The sequence below is a fragment of the Zootoca vivipara genome, chromosome 13 (genome assembly GCF_965207765.1).
Source record: "Zootoca vivipara chromosome 13, rZooViv2.hap1.1, whole genome shotgun sequence".
Lineage (NCBI taxonomy): Eukaryota > Metazoa > Chordata > Lepidosauria > Squamata > Lacertidae > Zootoca > Zootoca vivipara.
In genome coordinates, this window is record NC_142596.1 from 50,997,080 (window position 1) to 51,019,409 (window position 22,330).

General features: G+C 39.7%; 1 protein-coding gene across 1 annotated transcript in view; it reads right to left on the reverse strand.

Moving 5' to 3' along the window:
* The window catches only part of GNA12 (G protein subunit alpha 12), a 38,705-nt gene that overhangs the window by 7,958 nt on the left and 8,417 nt on the right, over nt 1-22,330 (reverse strand). Inside the window, exon 2 of the mRNA XM_035130957.3 lies at nt 12,700-12,915. Within this exon, the coding sequence (XP_034986848.1) occupies nt 12,700-12,915 (216 nt within the window). The remainder of the gene's footprint in view (nt 1-12,699; nt 12,916-22,330) is intronic.

A 22,330-nucleotide genomic window follows, 5' to 3' on the forward strand; every position in this document is an offset into this window, starting at 1 on the left:
GTGTAGTGCATTTTTCTCTTCAAATACTCTACCAAAAATGTAAGCTAAATTCGCAAGTGGTCATACATAATGGTTTAGGTGTATGAACTTGCTTAATTCACATCAATGATATGTTGCTAAATTTTGATGACTACATCCATGGACAGACAGGTACTGCAAGAGCCAATGGGGCATAATGGAAACAGGCTAGGACACGTTGAAGTTAATAGAATAGTAAACAACTTGCTCCGGGGCCCCTAACATCATTAACTGAGATAAAAGGACTGCCTTCAAAATAAAGCCCTAGCATGCAACTAAGCCACATAATACAGCTATTACTCTATGACTTAGATACTGAACTGCACAATCACATATGGATTAGTCTAGGACTGCAGTTACAGACTACAATAGTCCTGTTCTCAGAAGGCTAAAAGCTTTCACCTAGAGCTTTCCCTAAAAGTCAGTATACTGAATAATTTGTACCACTAAGGTAACAACCAAACCTTGGAATACCTTAACAGTAAATAGCTTCAGATTTTGCCTCTGTTAGCTATTGTTATACTTCTTTCCCCTGAAGGCCCTTGTGCAACCTGATGTCTACATGATACCTAGTAGAGTTCCATGTGAATGCCCACTTCCTTCCATATTTATATGCAGTTTCTTTCTTCTTCTTTTTATGCTTTATTAACCGTAGTTACATCCATACATCAAGGATATTTTATAGTCTGTAGATCTAACTCATCAAAATAAAAATTCCAACAAAGTATATATCTTCATAAATTTGACTACCCGTCCTTCTCAACATCTTTTCACTCTAATAAACCTATTGCCTAAATTTATCAGCAAAATCATAATAAAATATTGATATGCATCTATGTATATATTTCTATTTTAACCCATTTAACCTTTATTTACAGAGCTTATTCAAAAGCTGCTGCTGAATTCAGATTGCAACACTTATTTTTTTTTAAGTAACTCTTTAGAGGTTTCCAGTTATCAATGAACTTCTGTTTTTGCTTATCTTTAATCTTTTCCAAGAGACTATCTAGTTCAGCATATTCTACCAATTTTAGTAACCATTCTGATCTGATGGGGATTTTGTCACTCTTCCAGTGTTTTGCTATAAGTACTCTCATGGCTGTGGTGGGCTACAGAAAGACTTTCCTTATCTTCCTGGCTTTATCTGGTCCTGTAATACCCCCCAAAAAAATGTTTCTGGTTTTTTTTTTGGAGGGGGAGGGATGCATTTAACATTATTTGAAGCTGAGTATGTATGTCATTCCAGAAGGTTTTGATCTTTTTATAAACCCAGCACATATGGAGCATGGCTCCACTTGATTCTCTGCATTTCCAACATATATTAGGGACACTGTCAGGGGACCTCAGTACAGGGAGCCTCCACCCATCCTCCACACCAGCACCTCGACCAGTGAGAGCAGCAGTAGCGGGTCAGGTGGGGGTAATGAGGAAGTTAGCAGGATGGAGTAGCTAAGGCTCAGCAATGTAGGAGAGCCCTGACCAACAGGTGGAGGGGAGCAGGCAGCCGCTTCCGTCGCCTGATTTAAGGCACATGCCGAAATGTAAGGTCGGGCGGCGGCGTTTTGGGGTTCTCAAGCTCTTATGCTGGACGTGTAACAGGAGGTGTCCACTCCTGGATTCTGCAAGTGACTGAGAGGTCATGTTCTTTGCCATCTTTGCACTGTAAATACTATGCACAATATAACATTTAAAGACAGAGCAGACTCGGACGTTGTTACTCAAGAGTAGATGCAACAGCACCTTGACAGACACTTTTGTACATTTTGGAGAGTTTAGAAGGGGTTAAATACCAGCGGTATAACATCTTTTGAAGGTTCTCCCTTAACGTATAGCATGCCATAAAGTTCCAATTTACTTTCCATAAGTGTTCCCATTGGCTCATCTTTATGTTGTAACCAAAGTCTTGGGCCCATGTGATCATTGCGGTATGTTTTGGAGAGGATTTTAGTTTTAGAATTTATCAGATCTGATTCAAATCTGGAAATCTCCGCCGAAAATCCTCTTTTTAAAATCACATTTGAAGGTTTCGAATAATTGATAATATTGGAACCAGTCCGAGACTTATTTCTTCGGGGAATTTTTTTAAAAATTTTTTTAAAACTGGTTCTCTTCCTCTATTAATAATTATTTATAGACAGGCCAATTTCCGCTTGTGTTTTTCCTTTTAACGGCAAGAGCTTCAGATGGCGAGATCCACCGTGGACCTTAGGCTCGAGAAGGTCCTTATATTTCGCCCAAACGACGTAAAGGGAATTCCTGATGACATTATTCAAAAAATTCTTATGAACTTTAATCTTTCCGTACCCCAGGTATGCATGCCAGCCAAATCTGTGTTGTACCCCTCCAGGTCTAGCAATTCTGGATTTTTGTGTGTGCACCACTCCTTTAACCAGGTGAGACAGGCTGCCTCATAGTACATTCTTAGATCTGGCAGACTATGCAGTTTCATGGCATTACCACCAGCCAAGTCCCTCCATTTTTGTGTTCATCTAATGTCTTCATCAAATCTGATTAAGAGTTCTGGAGTACTCAAAAAATTGCATGCTATTGGTATTGTCTGTCGGTAAGCTTTTTGCTATATTTTTGTTTTTATCACTGATGTTTCGTAATGTGTTTCCAATATTGTAAACCACCCTGAGATCTTTTGATAAAGCATGGTATGTATAATGTATATAATTTGAATAAATAATAATCCTTTTTTTAATTAAGGATTTTCGTGGTTTACAAAGGTAGTACAATATCTCATATTTTTTCCATGTAACATTTTTATACATCAATCTTGCTTGTTGAGACATTGGGAAGAGGGTGGTGGGGGAAGGTGGGTGGGGAAGGGTGCCAATGTTTCTATTTTCCTTAATACATATGGGGGTTCAGTGTCAGCGTTGTTTGTGCATGTTTTCTGTTGTTTGCTTTTGCTCCTTTGTTGGTGAGAGGTCAGGAGTTGGCGTAGGATGTGATAGTTCATTTGTGGTTGGCTGTGGTGGTCTTTGGTTTCTTGCGTGAATGGGGTGGGTGGGTGTTTTGATTAGGTCAGCCATATTGATTTGTATGCTGATGGTAGGTTTTTGTCATTGTCTTGTTGGGCTGTGTGGGTGATGAAGGGGAACCATACTGGGGTGAATGTGTCTTCTTCTGTTTGTCCCCGTGCTAGTTTCAGCTTGCTGGTTAGTTTTTCTAGTAGGGCTGTTTCCCATACTACTTGGTACCATTGGTCCATGTTTACTCCTGACAGGTCTTTCCAGTGTCTAGTTATGATGTTTCTGGTTGCTGACAGTAGGTGGGTTATGAGTTCTTTGTGGTCTGAGTGGGCGTTGTTGTCTTGAAATATGTTTAGTAAGACCAATTCTGGGGTGATTTCTAGGACTTGCTTGGTTATCTTACAAATTTCTTGTATGGTTGTTGTCCAGAGTAATTGGATTTTGGGACACTCCCACCACATGTGGAGGTATGTGCCTGTGGAGGTGCATCCTCTCCAGCATTTTGATGAGGTTCCTGGGCGTATTAGAGCTAGTTTTCTTGGAGTTAGGTACCACCTGTGGACTAGTTTCAGGGATAGTTCTTTTCTTTTCATTGATATGGATTTGAATGTGGTTTAGACCACATTCTGGTCCATTGGGTGGGGTTTATTTCATATCCTATGTCATCCTCCCATTGTTTTTTGATTGCGTCTAGGGGGTTCGTGGGGCTTTTGAGTAGTATTTTGTTTGAATAAATAATAACAATGCTGTAAAATTCATTTTAGACTTCTACTACTTATAGCTCTGAAGTAGTACCGGTATTTTGAGCAGCCAAGCCATAAGAAAGATAAGCTGTCACAATGTTAACACATAGTGTAGCCAACCTTGATGCATAAGGTATGCCTAGAAATCAAAGGTAAAATGGGCTTGATAATTGTTGTACTTGTGGGAAAAGAGATAAACCTCTGGAATTAAAATAAAAAAAACTCCTTCAGTAGCACCTTAAAGACCAACTAAGTTGCTACTTTAAGGTGCTACTGAAGGAGTTTTTTTTATTTTGCTTCGACTCAGACCAACACGGCTACCTACCTGCCTCTGGAATTAGTTATTTCTCAGCATTTTGACATTTTTATTCAGTTGAGATAATTTCAAAATAAAGAAGGGAACATTTTGGCTGATAAACCCATGAACCCATTTCTCTCAGTTGAACTATAAGTAAAGCTCGCTGAGAGATTTCTGTTTCAGTAGAAGTGTTAAAACCAGTAAATTAATCCTTTTCCATCACCAGTGGCAGGAGTTGAATAGACCACACCTTAGCTACACAGAAAAGACACACATATATATCTATTAAGTTCACAGCTCATTTGCCTGTCTCACAGATATACAGGTAACTGGAAAATCTCAGAAGAGACTGTTCAACAAGAGATACAACGAACATCAGAAATATGGTACTGCACTGGACTATAGTGATTCAATAATCACAATATATCAAAACTAGTCATGGGATAAGAAATATATCCTATTATTCCATTTGCCACTCAATACAAATGTCTCTAGGTGACAACTAAAAACACCACAATCAAGTTAACAAAACAGTATATGAAGAAACAGTATTCTGAAGAAGTGTGTATACACAGAAAAGCTCATACCTAGAAAGCTTATACTTAGCTGGTCTTTAAGGTGCTACTGGAATTATTTAATTTTTTTTTTATTTTTTGGAAAGCTTCTTTTAAAGACAAAAAGGCTTGATTCTCTTAAGGGAGTTCTTTTTGGATCACACACACACACACACGTATAAAATATCTTTCATCTTGTTATTTATTAAAACATTATATGGTTAAAGAACAGGAAAAAGAGATTGGGACAATTCTCACAACAGAGAGTTGTAGGAAATGGAGCTCCAAAAATATCCCTCAAACCAGATGAAAGAGCATTAAAATGGCAAAAGACTATGCAATGTAAGAATGTGTGAAGTGATGCAAATTGGGAGGAAAACCTTAACCGCATGCACACTGTTGTTGTTTAGTCGTTTAGTCGTGTCCGACTCTTCGTGACCCCATGGACCATAGCACGCCAGGCACTCCTGTCTTGCACTGCCTCCCGCAGTTTGGTCAAACTCATGTTCGTAGCTTCGAGAACACTGTCCAACCATCTTGTCCTCTGTCGTCCCCTTCTCCTAGTGCCCTCAATCTTTCCCAACATCAGGGTCTTTTCCAAGGATTCTTCTCTTCTCATGAGGTGGCCAAAGTATTGGAGCCTCAGCTTCACGATCTGTCCTTCCAGGGAGCACTCAGGGCTGATTTCCTTAAGAATGGATAGGTTTGATCTTCTTGCAGTCCATGGGACTCTCAAGAGTCTCCTCCAGCACCATAATTCAAAAGCATCAATTCTTCGGCGATCAGCCTTCTTTATGGTCCAGCTCTCACTTCCATACATCACTACTGGGAAAACCATAGCTTTAACTATACGGACCTTTGTCGGCAAGGTGATGTCTCTGCTTTTTAAGATGCTGTCTAGGTTTGTCATTGCTGTTCTCCCAAGAAGCAGGCGTCTTTTAATTTCGTGACTGCTGTCACCATCTGCAGTGATCAAGGAGCCCAAGAAAGTAAAATCTCTCACTGCCTCCATTTCTTCCCCTTCTATTTGCCAGGAGGTGATGGGACCAGTGGCCATGATCTTGGTTTTTTTGATGTTGAGCTTCAGACCATATTTTGCGCTTTCCTCTTTCACCCTCATTAAAAGGTTCTTTAATTCCTCCTCACTTTCTGCCATCAAAGTTGTGTCATCTGCATATCTGAGGTTGTTGATATTTCTTCCGGCAATCTTAATTCCGGCTTGGGATTCATCTAGTCCAGCCTTTCGCATGATGAATTCTGCATATAAGTTAAATAAGCAGGGAGACAATATACAACCTTGTCGTACTCCTTTCCCAATTTTGAACCACTCAGTTGTTCCATATCCAGTTCTAACTGTAGCTTCTTGTCCCACATAGAGATTTCTCAGGAGACAGATGAGGTGATCAGGCACTCCCATTTCTTTAAGAACTTGCCATAGTTTGCTGTGGTCGACACAGTCAAAGGCTTTTGCATAGTCAATGAAGCAGAAGTAGACGTTTTTCTGGAACTCTCTAGCTTTCTCCATAATCCAGCGCATGTTTGCTATTTGGTCTCTGGTTCCTCTGCCCTTTCGAAATCCAGCTTGCACTTCTGGGAGTTCTCGGTCCACATACTGCCTAAGCCTGCCTTGTAGAATTTTAAGCATAACCTTGCTAGCGTGTGAAATGAGCGCAATTGTGCGGTAGTTGGAGCATTCTTTGGCACTGCCCTTCTTTGGAATTGGGATGTAGACTGATCTTCTCCAATCCTCTGGCCATTGCTGAGTTTTCCAAACTTGCTGGCATATTGGGTGTAGCACCTTAACAGCATCATCTTTTAAAATTTTAAATAGTTCAGCTGGAATATCATCACTTCCACTGGCCTTGTTATTAGTAGTGCTTTCTAAGGCGCATTTGACTTCACTCTCCAAGATGTCTGGCTCAAGGTCAGCAACCACACTACCTGGGGTGTACGAGACCTCCATATCTTTCTGGTATAATTCCTCTGTGTATTCTTGCCACCTCTTCTTGATGTCTTCTGCTTCTGTTAGGTCCTTACCACTTTTGTCCTTGATTATGGTAATCTTTGTACGAAATGTTCCTTTCATATCTCCAATTTTCTTGAACAGATCTCTGGTTTTCCCCATTCTATTGTGCACTAATGGGGTATGCACACTAATGGGGTACAAACTGAGGATGACCTACCAAGAAAAATATATTGAGGGTCATGATGTGAAGACAGTTGCAATATTTGTTTGCTTATTGTTTATTCATTAACTAACATACTCTTTTCAGGTGAACCTCCCAGAATGTTTCACATACAAATAGTTTTTAAAATAATAAGCATCAGGTAAAACTGCACCATGAAACAACTAGAAAAAGCCACACAAAGGGGACTATCTATCTACCAAATCTATCTATCTATCTATCTATCTATCTATCTATCTATCTATCTATCTATCTATCTATCTATCTATCTATCTGACTGGCAGCTCTTCAGGCTGCTCTGCCTTCCCCTTTCCCCTATGAGCAAGACAGTCCTCCACTGTGGGAGTGAGAGGCCACCTCATCTGGAATACTGGGAGCTAGATGAGCTTGAAGGCTACACTGTTTTGCAGCATAGAGACTTGCAGCAGAAAAATACTCGCCCATCAAAATAGAATAGCTGTCCAGACAATGCATCGCAAGGTGTCCCTTTAAAAAATGGCACTGAAGACCAGCAAAACATCAGCACCCAAGCTGCAGCATTCCTTGGACTGGAATCCTACTGTTACTGTTAGCGTTACTGAAGAGGGGTGCAAATCATTAGCATTCCAGCACAAAACATGTTACGTAAAGCAGTGTTTCTCAACCAGTGTGCCTCCAGATGTTTTGGGACTACAACTCCCATCATTCCTGACCACTGGTCTTGCTAGCTAGGGATGATGGGAGTTGTAGTCCCAAAACATCTGGAGGAAACTGGTTGAGAAACACTGACGTAAAGCAATGGCAATCTGTTAAAAACCATTTCTTCCTGGTAGAAGTTTTCTAAGCTTTTTTGCCTGACTTAAATGAATAAATAGAGCTCAGTTAAGCAGCTTCTTTTAGTGATGTGGTAGGGCAAGTTACCCTCTCAGGACACATGCCTGGAGTTTGTTCAGGAGTCAAGCCAAATGATGCACAAGTCTGCCATGGTCTGAACTGCAGAAGTCAATGTTTGAAATAGAGAAAACATTTGAAAGGTGTCAGTAAATTACTACTCAAAGCAACACTTTCCATATTCTCAAAAAGAGCACCTTGAAGATTGTTTCCGGGAAAAATTTTTGGGAAGGAGAGAGAGAGAGAGAGAGAGACATTAAAACAAATAGTCAAGTCAGCTACTTCACACAGCCTCTTTTCTTTAAACATAACTGCCAACTAGAAAAAAGAAATTATCTTCCTTTTATAATACACAGTCTAAATGAAAAAATGGATTCATAGCTATAGATTTTTTCAGACATTTCCACACAAAGCCTTTTTTTCTTTAACTGAAAAAGCCTGAAGTTTCACATGCACTGATTTACATCAGTGGTCCATCTTCTGTCACCTTCAACAGAACAGTGGCTCTTGAGAGTTTAGATAAGAAGGTTTTCCAGGTTTGGTTACCAGATATGCTTTTAACTGGTTAGAAGTTGGGGACTCAAAATAATGAAAAATTGGTAGATTTTGACTGGCCGGGGAGCTGAACAGTTGATGCTGATGCTGAAGCGTTTCTTAAGGCTTGGGTCTCTCTCCCCCAACCCCTTCATCTCTCCCCCCACAGCTACACTTCAACAACTAACTATGAACCTCCCCTTGAATAAACGTCACACTTGTCCCAGAAAATATTACTGAGGTGGTTTATAAGCCACTCAAAGAAGTAGAATCATACCACCCAATCTCATTAATAAACCAAGACAACAAGATATTCACATCAATCTTGACTAACCACCTAAAAAATTTCCTACACAAATTATTAGCCCCAGACCAGACTGGCTTCATCCCTGGTCGCAATATAACAGATCCCACCAGGAACTACTGAATCTGATTGAACACAGCAAGGCAACTAAACTCCCACTGACAATTACGTCACTAGACAGCCTCAAAGCTCTTGATTGCTTAGAATGGAAATAACTACGTATTAGCAGTACTAACAAACATGAAATCTGGTCACAACTTCTTACAAACCCTCAAACAAATCTACTCCCAAGCCTCAGCAAAATGCAGGTCTAACAGCAACCAAAGAGGCACAAAACAAGGATGCCCACTGTCTCCCTTCCTATTCATCCTGGCTCTGGAACCTCTAGCAATCCAAATCTGAGTAGCCACAGACATCAAGGGAGTGGAAATAAAAGGCAGAACCTATAAATTAGGACTCTTTGCAGATGGTAAGGTGAGTCATGGGGGGGGGGAGAGAGAAGGCACTCCACAAACTAGGAGTCACCACCAAAGAAGTCCTTTCTTAAGTTGCCACTGAAGGTGGAAACATGTGGGAAAAGACTTCTGATGAAGATATTAACTCTTAGACAGATCAATACAGGAGAAGGCAGTCCCTTGGGCCCCCTGGTCTCATAGAAATTATGTTCTAATATTTTTGTTCTGGGTCTATGGGAGCTATCAAGCACTGGTAGAGAGTAATGATTAATTGTGAGATGGGAAATTTCTGGCTCAAATCCCATTTTGGACTAGAATGCTACCTCTTAGCCTCCTGTTGTAGAGATGAACTGATACTGATGTACAAGAAAGGATTATAAGATTCAGAAAATGATATGAGAAACTTTCTAATGGACATTACCATTAAAAAACCACCCATAGTATGTCTACCAAGTGGTTTTCCTACCGTTTGGGTTGATACAAAAAATGCCAAAGAAAGTAGAAATTACAGGATCTCCAGAGAAAGCAATACATTTCTTTCATACTCAAAGGGGGGGGAGAGCCACATACCAATTATCAAAGAATTCTTATTCTGTAGTTACTCTGCCAAAGATGACACAGACCTGACAATGTAGCTGATATACACAATGAAGCTTTTGTCACACAAAGACTTGCTTCCATAATAGACACAGTGGGACTTACCATGAGACACAGATGGGAGGAAGCTATTTAGTGTGCTTTAAGGGAGAAAGAGGGAAGCAGAGAAAATACTGCTATTGTACAATCCACCCACACAGTGCTAAAGGCTCAAGGTCCCAGGCAAGGATTCACAGCCAGAAACGTGATGCACTGGGTACAAAGGTAGAGTGCCTCAAGTGCTTAGACAGAGCTCCTGTGGTCCTAGACACTTTCCATTAGGCAATTTGATTTGTTTGATTTAATATTTGCACCCCACTTTTCCAACAACAAAAACGTTGAGCTCAAAGTGGCTCACAATAATCACTGTAGCATTAAAAAACAACAAATATTGCAATCACTATATCAAACACAATAGCATATAAGGAAAACTACAAATTCATCAAAACCATTAATACAATTCAATAAAGCCATACTAATTCACAGTATTGCCGGGAGATTCTGAGAGAGCAATGGACTGTTACCATAAACTTGATGCTGCTAATGAAAGACAAACATTAACTTTGCCTCACTTCACAAGTCACAGTAAACCATAATTCATGGCTGCCATGATGTGCCTTCTGAACTGTTTGTTTCCCTATGATTAGCACACACAAGTTCACAATCTGCAATTTAGCATTATATCTGAACAAGGGTTTGCAATTTGCTTCACTCCAAAAAGCCCCAACCAGTAAGCCAAGAACAAACCTTGGCTACAAACTGTAGTTTGTTGTGAGCCAAACAAATCAGAATCCATGGATGGGGCACAACACAAAGCCAGAGATTGCATCTGTCTCACCCTGCTGCTAGGGGAGAACAGTGAAACAGACCATAAAGCTGTGACCACAGTTAACTATTGACTAGAACTTACGGGGATGTGTGAACTATGCCTTTGGTTAAATAACCTGTGCTTCAATTCTTACCTTTAGACCAGTGGTTCTTAAAAGGGTGTGGCGCGCCACACTCTTGTCGCAGGAGAGGATGGCAAGTGTGGCGGGGAGATTGATTTCTGTTCTTACGTAGCTGCATAGTTTTATACTTTCTGGATGTCCCATGATCATATTATAAAGTAGTTGTGTTCTATGTTCTAAATCAAGCACTGTTAGGTTTTGTTTCTTTCTGTTTTCCAATGTATTTTTTATTTAAAAAATGGTGTGGTGTGAGCGAACTTTTATTCTGAAAGTGTGGCCCAGAGAAAAAAGTTTGAGAACCATTGCTTTAGATAAACTTAAAACTTGCTCTGAGTCAGATCTACCATTCTACTGAATGTTGTTGTTTAGTTGTTTAGTCACGTCCGACTCTTCATGAGCCCATGGACCAGAGCACGCCAGGCATATTTGCTACATGAAATTCTAGAAAGCCCTCTAAAACTAAAGATTACTCAACAGGCTACCACTGCTTTATGGACAAATTATGCTCATGCTATATGATACAAATGAATCCATATCAATTGTCATGTTGGGTGGAGCTGCGAGTTGAAAATGGATGGTGGCAATAATACTCTAGCCCACTTTCACCGTGAACTGGTAACAAAGTTCTGTTATACTGTGCAAGTATACAGTCCAGGGCAACTCTTAATGCAATATTAGCTAAGAGTTAAAAACTCACTCACCTATGTCTCCTGAGTGACAGGCTCAATATCTATTTTAATCTTCAATTGAACATTGTATTTTAAGGCTAAAAAGGAAAGATTAGCTAGCTATAACAAAGCCCAGGCAAGAAGTTATCCTAAAAATTTGCATGAAAAAGCCACACTGCAGTTCAGCTCACCTTCCTAACAAAAAATTCTAGATTCCCTTAATTTCAAATAAATCTTAAACAACATTAAATTAGATAAAGCTTCAAAAGAGAAAAACACTAGTTCATTTCTGGGCCAAGTTCATGGTCTCATGTTAGTGTTTGAAGCCCTATTGGGTTTTTTTTTGTTATTGTTGCTGTTGTTGTTGTTTAGTCGATTAGTCGTGTCCGACTCTTTGTGACCCCATGGAGCAGAGCACGCCAGGCACTCCTGTCTTCCATTGCCTCCCACAGTTTGGTCAGTCTCATGTTGATAGCTTCAAGAACACTGTCCAACCATCTCGTCCTCTGTTGTCCCCTTCTCCTTGTGCCCTCAATCTTTCCCAACATCAGGGTCTTTTCCAGAGAGTCTTCTCTTCTCATGCGGTGGCCAAAGTATTGGAGCCTCAGCTTCAGGATCTGTTATTATGTTATGCATTTTGTTGGTTTTATTTTGTTTTTTATGTTGTAAACTGCCCTATGATCTTTGGATGAATGGTGATATATATTAAACAAACAAACAACTAAAAGACTGCCTTCTTCCCTACATACCCTCTCGGGAGTTAAGATCAGCAGTGGGTGGAGGCTATTAATAATTTCCCTGCCCTCAGAAGTTCGGGGTGGCAGCGGCATTTCTCACAGAAGTCCATCTGGTAATTTCATTATACAGAATTAGGCAAATGCTGAAGACACACCTCTTTACTCTGGTATTTGACACTCGAGATGTGTATTTTCAAGATCCACTTTGTATTTTCAGGATCTACCCTATTTTTGTGATTGGATCTTTGGAACTTTTAAGTTTCTTAAAAATTTTTTTAAAACAATTGTTGTATATACCCTCACCTGGTGCTGCTATTCAAACCTTCTAGTATCAAAAGCAGCTAAAAAACTTTGAACACATCTAAGCATACATGTGAAAATTGGGTAGAAATAAAGCTAATTATTTCTTAATTAACACTCAAAAAGTAATTATCAGATTTTAGTAAGCTGCCTTTTAAATTTTACATATATAAGCATATGCTAAGAGGATGCTGACAAAAGAACAAAGCTAGATTTTTTGTAGGAAGACGCACAACTCATATCTACATAACTTCTTGTAATTTCACTTATTGCTGAATACAGATTATTAAATTTTGTTTCAAATTGCTGACTATCACTATCTATACCAGGATCTATAGCACTTCTACAGATTGCTTCTTCAGGTTGAGAAACATCTTCTACTAAAATAACTTCCCAGTCATCATTCAAGAACTCAGATAATTGTGAAGAAATTTGCTCTTTGTTCAGCAAACCATTTGGCATACTCACCAGCTGATATTCACTTCGACGGCTAAACGCCTCCTTGATCCCAGCATCCTTCCACAGGCCAGTCAGGGCAGGTACATACAAATGGAACGTAGAAGGCTCAATGGGCACCCCAGCTTTATTTTCAAAGGCCATTAGAAACATTCCATGCTTCTCATTCTCTGTATACTGCCAAGGGATCCCTAGTTTGTCCCGTGCATCGACTAGAACCCTGCAGCCCTAGAGGAACAGATAAATACACTTAGTGACCAAAGAAACAGAACTATTACATTCAAGGAAAGAACTACTGTATATAAAAGGAAGAATTGAAATGACACTAAAAACCAATCAATTTTTAATATATGGCTGTGATAAAATATGAGACGAAGTTAAAACACCTTTATGTAAGTGGCGGTCTGTCTTTGTGTTGTATCATGGCATTAGCTAATATTAATGACAGAAGTGAGGGCTCCTTGCCTGCTCATCTTGCAGGAGGAGTCAGGACCATTTAGACTGAAGCATCTGTATCTGCTTCCCCTTCAGCTTCTACCCTCTTTTCCAGTTTATCTACACATCCTAGCCTCTCCTACTAGCCATTGTCCAACTATTGGCATCCCTGAACAGGAGAAACTCTGTGCATACTCACATTAGGTACCAGAATTTTGTGAAAAATAAACGGCCCCTTACATAGGTTATAAGAACTCTTGAGTCAGGACTATCACCAAGACCTTAGCTTTCACTGGGGATAGAGGCAAGAGGCCTCTGTGCTGTTCTAGCAAGCTTCAGGAAAGGACTGAATTATGGAATCTTCTAGCAGTGTGCAATTATGTGATTTTTAACCAGTCACTTCAGTAAGTTTTTCTTCTTTACTAGTTAAATGCAACCCCCCCCCAAATGTATCACATATAGTAATAGCATTCCAAGCAGTAAGAGTTCACAACAAGTCCCAAAACCAATCTATTTCTCCTTGTAATAGATCAAGCCATGAAAATAAAAACCATGAGAAACACGAAGTCAACTTGCTGGAACATGCAATGAACCATTTTGTATACAGAGGCAAAACATCCTCATTTAGTATCCCCTAGAAACAATGCAATTCTTTCATACTGTGCAATTCCTCAAAAATACTACAGTGGTACCTTGCAAGACGAAATTAATTCGTTCTACGAGTCATTTCGTATTGCAAAAATTTCGTCTTGCAAAGCGCGTTCCCATAGGAATGCACTGAAATTTAATTAATGTGTTCCTATGGGCAAAAAAAGCGCCAAAAAAAAAAAAAAGGCGCCAACTCACCCGCCACGGCCGGAAGTTTTTAAGGCTCTGGGGAGGGGGAAGCAGGAGGAGGGCCAGGGGCCTCCTCCCGCCGCAGCCTCCGCTCCTTCAGGCGCCACCGCTGTTGCCGCCAAGGGCCGCCTGGCGAGCCCCGCTGCTGCTCCTGCCGGATCGCCGAGGGAGAGAAGCAGCCTGTGCTTGCCTGCCAGCCCACCGGGGAGGAGCCGGGGAGGCCGCCATGACTGCCGAGAAGGCCAAGGCCGAGGCGATGAGTGCCGCACCACCGCAGGAGGCAGAAGTGGTGGCTGAGGACGTCACCCCCGGCCATGACGGCGGAGTCCTCAAGGTAAGCGGTGCCAGCAGGGGTGGCCGCTGTGGTCTGAACCCCGAGGAAAAGGGGTGAAGCGGGCGCATGGCAGTGGGGAGGCACAGATGAGGCCTGCTGCCGGCTGCGCTGCCCACCCGGGCCGTACGGAGGGCCAGCGGCTACTTTGTCTTGCGAAGCACGGCCATAGATGACTTCGTTTTGCGAGTGTTCAAAAAAATCACAAAACGCTTTCATCTTGCATTTTTTTTGCTGCGCGAGGCGTTCATCTTGCGAGGTACCAATGTATTTTTATTATGGACTCTCAGTCAAAGAGCACAGTACTTATCACAGGTCTGAGTTGATATGATCAGTTAACATCAAAATTTGTTTTGTTGCCTTCTATCTATAGAAGACTTGCATTAAGCACATTTCACCCCAGATTTCAAACATCCACACCAGACTTCAATCTTTTAAAGAAGATTGAATATTGGTGCTGATTAGAAAAAGCTTTAACTAAATATTTTCCTTTTATCCAGGCTTCACAGGTATTAATTTTCTCCCCAATTTCCTTGCTTTTGGACAGCAGGGAGACAAAGGAAGCCCAATTATAGAATCCTTAGTTGCATCTTCTGTTCATTATGACTAATGACATTTTTCTAAATGTAGGCTTGTCTGCTGCAACCACACAAGGATTAGAACAGTAAGCATTGCCCTACCCATATTTACTTTTTAAAATTTTACATGATGATACTTATTCAGGAGCTTCTTTTATCCCACCTGCCAAGCATCAACCTCAGGATTCATTCCTACAGTTAAGGAGTACACCCAAGAACTTTAATGCTGAAGATCAAGGATAAGGAACAAGCTTCAGTGCAAGATTTAGCAGGAAAATATCATGAAGAAGCAGGTTCAAGGCTGCTAGATTTAGCAGTGTAGGAGAGTTGCAGCTTCTCCAGTATTCCAGCAAAAGGGCAGCTAATTAAAAAATTTCAACTATCCATTATCAGGTTGGACTCTTTCTAATGCAGTTTCTCTAATGTAAACACTGAGCTACCCTGAATGACTATTACTTCATCTCCATACAATTTAATCCTTCAGATAAACTGTTCAAAGAGCATGCATTCAACACAAAGCATAGTACAATTATTAAAAGCCTGTAAAAAGGAAGCTATGAACTCAAGGAATGCAGTTAACATTCTTTTTCACTGAACTGCAACTAAGAGTTTTAAAAACCTGCTCCCATTCTCAAGTATTTGGTTTGCCACCAACAATGTTTACTGCTTTAGCTGGGGTTTTCCATTTAAGAATAAATCAAAGGTGAAATGATACAGACAAAAAGCAATTTTAAATTGTGAGGTCATTTTAAGGAGTTAAACCCTATCCCAATACCCACCGCATAGAAGTTTCTATTATGGGTAAGATGCATTCCCAGAATGAAAGAGATTTAAAACAAATGTTAAAAGGCTAATCAAGCTATGAAACTCCCATTTTACTCTTCCAGAGCATTCTTTGCTACAACGTTAATGAACAGTACAAATGAATACTGTACTGTATATGAAGATATTTTGTATTAGGTACATTTGTATCCAGTGTGTAGAATAGTATGTACTGTAAAGCAATAGAACAATTGCAAGAAAGCTATTAATGTTGTAGCCATATTGTGTTTGCTACAGCCTATTATCTTCCACTTGCCTCTTGAATTGGGTTGCAAATATGTATGCGTCATCCCTGCCCATACAAGCTAGCTCTGACCTTTCACCTGCTAAGGCTCCAGTGTTCTAAAGTTCTTTAAACTCATCTAGATGCAGTCTTGTTTCACTCCAGCAGTTTTCAAATGATTACCATTGCACAGCTGCAGCCCTTGCCTGAAAGATTTCCTACACTGGGGAATGAGATCATAATAGTTTCCTATCAGAACCATGGAACTGCACAATACTTGTTCTCTTCTTCTGTGGTGCTCATTCTCATGGAGTGTCTGCTCTTTTTTATTTCACCCCTCTTCAAAATTATTTCCAATAAGTGGTAAAGAGAAGCATAACTCCCAGGTAGTCATTTTCAGTTTACGGCCAATAGGGAATAATGGTATTTTGACTTATTTAAGTACAATTCTAGAAATAGTGCTTCTGAGAGTTACAAAATTACTTTGGGGATTTAAATCCAGTGCCCACCAATCAGCAGTTCCTAAATTTTATGAATGTGTACACAGAACAAGAGGATGATGTGCATTCAACACGTAACTGTTGCCTTACATTTCACACAAAACTAATCTTAGTCCCTGAATCAAAGCTTTCCTGAGCAACCACTGCTAGTATTCTGGCAACTTGTTCACAACTTGCCTGTACAAATCTGTACTAGCAGATTTAAAAGTTTAATATAGTACTAGTGGGGAGTGCCTAGCGCTGTCTAGGTATTTATAGAAACAAAAATATTTATAGAAACAAAAATAAAGCTTTTGTATTAAAATTTTAAAAAGTAGAATCTGTGACTTTGGACCTGTTATGCCAAAAACTGGGGAAAACATAGTGTTATGTTTTGGTCTGCCATCTTGATTCAAAATGGCACCTGGCATACAAACATCACTGAAGACTGCTGCCCCCACCTCAAAAACCCTAATGCTGTGTTTGGAAAAGATATCTCCTGAGGCGTCCAAATGTATAGAACAGACAGACAAACAAACAAACCACTTTCCAAATATACAATAGATTAAAAATCACATTCACATAAACATAAGGACTGGACAGTGGCTAACATTTCTCATTCTGCTGCCCATAACATTTGTAAGTCATCAGTGTCTTTAAAAATTTCTTTTTATTTATTTTTCCCTTACTGTAAGTTGTCTTGGGGGTCTGCTATCAGACAGAAAGGTAGGATATAGAAATATATATAATACGGTAGGTTGTTCTTCTGTTGAAGCATACTCTATGGTCATGTACCAAAAAGTGAATGACAAGCAAATCCAGTTTAAGTTGAATTCAAAGTCAGGAGAACACTTGTATGTCCATCATTTTTAAAAGTATTTCCTATAGCAGGCATGTCCAACAGGTAGATCGTGATCTACCAGATCACTGGACGTCTGTGGTAGATCTGTGGAAGATCACTGGCTCAACACTTTTGCCCTGAACCTCCGGAAAAGGTCTGGAGAGTAACAACACAAGAATGGGCCTTTTCTGTCGTGGCTCCCCATTTTTTGGAATGTTTGCCTGGTGCCTTCCTTAGGCCTACATATCTTTAGGCTCCAGGCAAACATTCCTTCTGTCTCAGACCTTTGGGCTAATTAAACAACCAATAGTCTTTTAAACTAGGGCGTGTTTGTTTGTTGCTATGTTGTGTATGTATTTTTGTGTTTTTATATTGCAAATCACCCTGTGATTCTTGGATGAACAGCAGTATAAAAATTTAATAAATAATAATAAATACAGTAAACTGTTATATGTGTACAGTGACCAATTTTACTTAAAATTTCTGCTCACTTAAAAGCAAACCACTTTCTCTGACTCTCATGCTTCAGAGCCATTATTGGGATTAAAAATAGGGTAAAATTCCATAACTCAACCTGACCTTTGGAATAGGCAGAAAAAAGAACTAGTAACTAGGTATTAAGAAGATATCTGCAAACTTTGTATTAAGAAGATGTCTGCAACTTGACATGAAGGCAGGCAACATTAATCCCGCCATATGGGAGTCCACTGCAGACAACCACAGTACCTGGAGACAGTCAGGTTGTGTATCCACAGCAATGACCACTGGGAGGAGTGAAGAAATCCCATGGTGCATCTGCACCAACGTAACTGGATACCTTCATCTGCCCCAGCTGCAATAAAACATGTCTCATCTGTATTGGTCTCTATAGCCACAGCAGGTACTGTAACTCTTCAATGTTTGACTTTACCTCTGATGGCACACTCTTCCATTATCTCTCAAGACAGATACGGTACCAGCTGCAGGTATTATAGAAAAAACCCACCCAACTGCTTCTCTAAAAACATGCATTTTATCAGCATATTATTCTCATGATGTGCTACTCTTGAGCTCCATAGTCACCACCAACTTCAGCACTAAATGACATAAATATTTTTAAAATACAGACCTTTTAAAATATGCTAACAGTCTCTCCTAAATATTTGCATCACATTTGACAAGATTATGGGAAGAAGAACCTAGAGATTTGGAACACTGGAGAATATAGTGTTTATATATCTGTATTACAAACCCTATATTTAGTGCTGGGCAGCAACCTGGATGCATTAATACTGTTAATGAAAAGATTGTCATGTCGCAGCATCCAGGATGCATGCTCTACTATGATTTTAAGGAGGCCAGTAGAAATTCTTCACCTTATTGGCATGGGAGAAATATAACTAAAATGGTTCCATTTTGCTGCCTGAGGAAACCTGTCCAACATACTTCAAACATACGTCTTCTGGCCTTTATGAGTCTTGCAAACACAGAATCAAAGCAAAGAATCTTAAATGTTTCCATATACAGTATTTCATCATTCAAATGCTGCTATTCTCCAGGTGAGTAGTGTAAACATCAAGATTTGTATACCAAGCTAAAAGACTAAACACATGAACAAAATACAATGCCTTTTACTTAGCCTACAGGAACTTAATTCATCTACTTAACAACCCAATCTTTATATTTGTAACTGCAGTTATGTCTGTAAACTATAATATGACTCTCTGTCTCCAAGTAAATCCAATGAAAGGGAGAAGGGATTTTGAGAGTTGTCTTAATGCAAACAAAAAATGATGGTGGGACCCTGGGAGATGCAAATGGATTAGATCTACTTATTGGGAGTGCCCCAAACATCCACGATCAGGATTATATTGTTGTTCTTGTTGTTTAGTCGTGTCCGACTCTTCGTGACCCCATGGACCAGAGCACTTCCACTGCCTCCTGCAGTTTGGTCAGACTCACGTTCATAGCTTCGAGAACACTGTCCAACCATCTCATCCTCTGTCGTCCCCTTCTCCTAGTGCCCTCCATCTTTTCCAACATCAGGGTCTTTTCCAGGGAGTCTTCTCTTCTCATGAGGTGGCCAAAGTATTGGAGCCTCAGCTTCAGGATCTGTCCTTCCAGTGAGCACTCAGGGCTTATTTCCTTCAGAATGGATAGGTTTGATCCTCTTGCAGTCCATGGGACTCTCAAGAGTCTCCTCCAACACCATAATTCAAAAGCATCAATTCTTTGGCAATCAGCCTTCTTTATGGTCCAGCTCTCACTTCCATACATCACTACTGGGAAAATCATAGCTTTAACTGTACGGATCTTTGTCGGCAAGGCATCACTGCTTTTTAAGATGCTATCTAGGTTTGTCATTACTTTTCTCCCAAGAAGCAGGCGTCTTTTAATTTCGTGACTGCTGTCACCATCTGCAGTGATCATGGAACCCAAGAAAGTAAAATCTCTCACTGCCTCCATTTCTTCCCCTTCTATTTGCCAGGAGGTGATGGGAGCAGTGGCCATGATCTTAGTTTTTTTTATGTTGAGCTCCAGACCATATTTTGCGCTCTCCTCTTTCACCCTCATTAAAAGGTTCTTTAATTGTACAGTATTGTATTACAATGTATATATACAATATACAATAGACAATGTATATTAATATTACATTGTATTACAAGTGAATACTGTATATCCAACACAGAATTTGTGCAATAGTTGTTAGATTACAGTGTTCAGACTGAAATTGCAGGACTAGAAAAGACCTTAGAAATGCCTTACTTTAAGAGAGAAAAAACACTGAATATTTAGCTCCCAAAGCACATTAAACTTTTCCAGGTTAGAGTTAGACTTCTTACTCTCAAACACCTGGCAGCAGGGGTAGGAAACTTTGCAAGTATAGATTAAGATGGATGTATTGATGTTTGTTGTATTATGAATATGAGCTGTTTTTTCTTCTCCCCCCCTTTTCTTTAATAAATTTACAATTTAAAAATCAATTCTTTTTTATTGATACATCAAAAAAGAAAAAGAAAAAAACAAGACAAGAAATACAAACCAAACCATAATATGGACATTATTAGTTACAAAGCAATAAAACAAAAAGTGGTCCTTGGACTATAGACCGGACCTCCTGTCCATTCCTTATTTCAATTATCTATTATTTGTTGCCAATGCACATTTTTGTCTTTAATTAATAATTGATTTATCTAAGGTTTCAGATCTTTCTTAAATCTACTACTAAAGTTATTCAAATGTTGTGACAGAGTTTAAGCTACTGTAATTGTTTTTCAAATAAACTTTAAAGACTTCCTATTTTGAGATGAATTCCTGTTTTGGTTTGTTCTTTATACTCTTCATTTTTTGCGGGATGTCCAGATCTGTGATCCCCAGGAGGTAAGCTTCTGGTTTTCTCTTGAAGGAAGTCTTTATTATTTTTTGTATTTCTAAGTGGATACTCTCCCGGAATGCCTGAATTTTTTTTGCATAGCCACCATATGTGGTAGAAAGTGCCTGATTTATCTCCACACCTCCAGCAAATACTTGGGACATTTCTGTACATCTTTGATAATTTCCAAAGTGTTAAATACCATCGGTGTTGCATTGTTAGGAAGTTTTCTTTCAGAATATAACAATTTGTAAATTTCCAATTATTCTTCCACAAATTTTCCTTCCCAGTCAAGGAGGAGTCAGTATGCTTTAAATTTTCCATGTATGTACCTGATGGTATTGGAACCTACCTGAGATGTACTCTCTCGATTCCTCAAAACTTTTAAATTTTAATTGGTTATCTTCTTCCTTTAAGAGAGTTTTATACGTTGGCCAGATTTCCTGAGTATTTTTTCTTTTCACCATGGTAGCTTCAATTTGGGAGGTCCACCATGGAACTTTGGGCTCCAACAGTTCTTTATATTTCTCCCAGACTGCGAAAAGTGACATTCTAATTACAGTCATACCTCATGTTACGTCCACTTCAGGATACGTCTTTTTGGGATACTGTATGTACATGCCGAACCCGGAAGCCTCAGAACGGGTTACGTCTGGGTTCGGCTCATGGGCCTGCACAGAAGTGCTAAATCGCACTTTGCGCATGTGCAGAAGTGCGGAATTGCATCACGCGCCTGTGCAGATGCGGCGCTTCAGGATGTGGCCTTTTCATGTTGCGAACGGGCCTCCGGAATGGATCCCGTTCACAACCATCAATTGTCTAAGCCCTCCAAATCCAGGAGGTCCGGGTCCTGCAGTTTACACCAGTCCTTCAACTATGTGAGGCAGGCTGCCTCATAGTATAATTTCAGATCGGGTAGGGAGAAGCCTCCTCTATCCTTTTTATCTATTAAAATGTAATGTTTAATTCTGGGTCTCTTCCCTTCCCATAAGAATTTTGAAAACTCTTTGCCATATCTTGAGGCAGCCCGCCTGACCTAGGATTGGGATCATTTGAAACAGGAATATTAATTTAGGCAGTAAACATACTGCCTAAACATACTTCCATTTTTATGATGGAAATCCTGCCCAGGAAAAAAATCAATTCTAGTTAACTAAGAGAGCTGTAACCTGCAAACAAAAACATCAACCTCATTACCAGATTACTAGAAGACTGTACCTGCCAAGGTAGCATCTTTTTTAAAGGAAGGATGCAAGGAACAAGTCAGGATCTTACAGGTTTTCCAGCCTAGCCTCTATCCCAGAACATCAGAGGAAAGCATCATTAAGTATCACCTCACAACCATCACTCTACCAAGGAAAGGGCCAATTCTTTAAAAGCAAGAGTTCATCTGGAAGACATCAAGACCCATTGTGTATCTTCAAGGAGTGTTTTGTAACAATAGTTAACTCTTACAGTACTATGAATGCTAAGAACTATGTTTTATACAAATGGCTATTTTACTATGAAGAAAGAATTATTTACTACTAAATGGTGATTGTATTCATTGGCATATGTCATGATGCATTTTGTGTTTTAATAGAATTATAATAAAAATAATAATAATGACTCATGTTCGCACAGTGTGGTTTGACTGTTTCCTTTTCAAAAGGAAAGTTCCTCATGTTTCATGACAAACGACTTTGGAAATTATTGAAATTATTCAAAGCTATTATGCAGGATAGGGTGTGGTGGTGGTGGCCTTA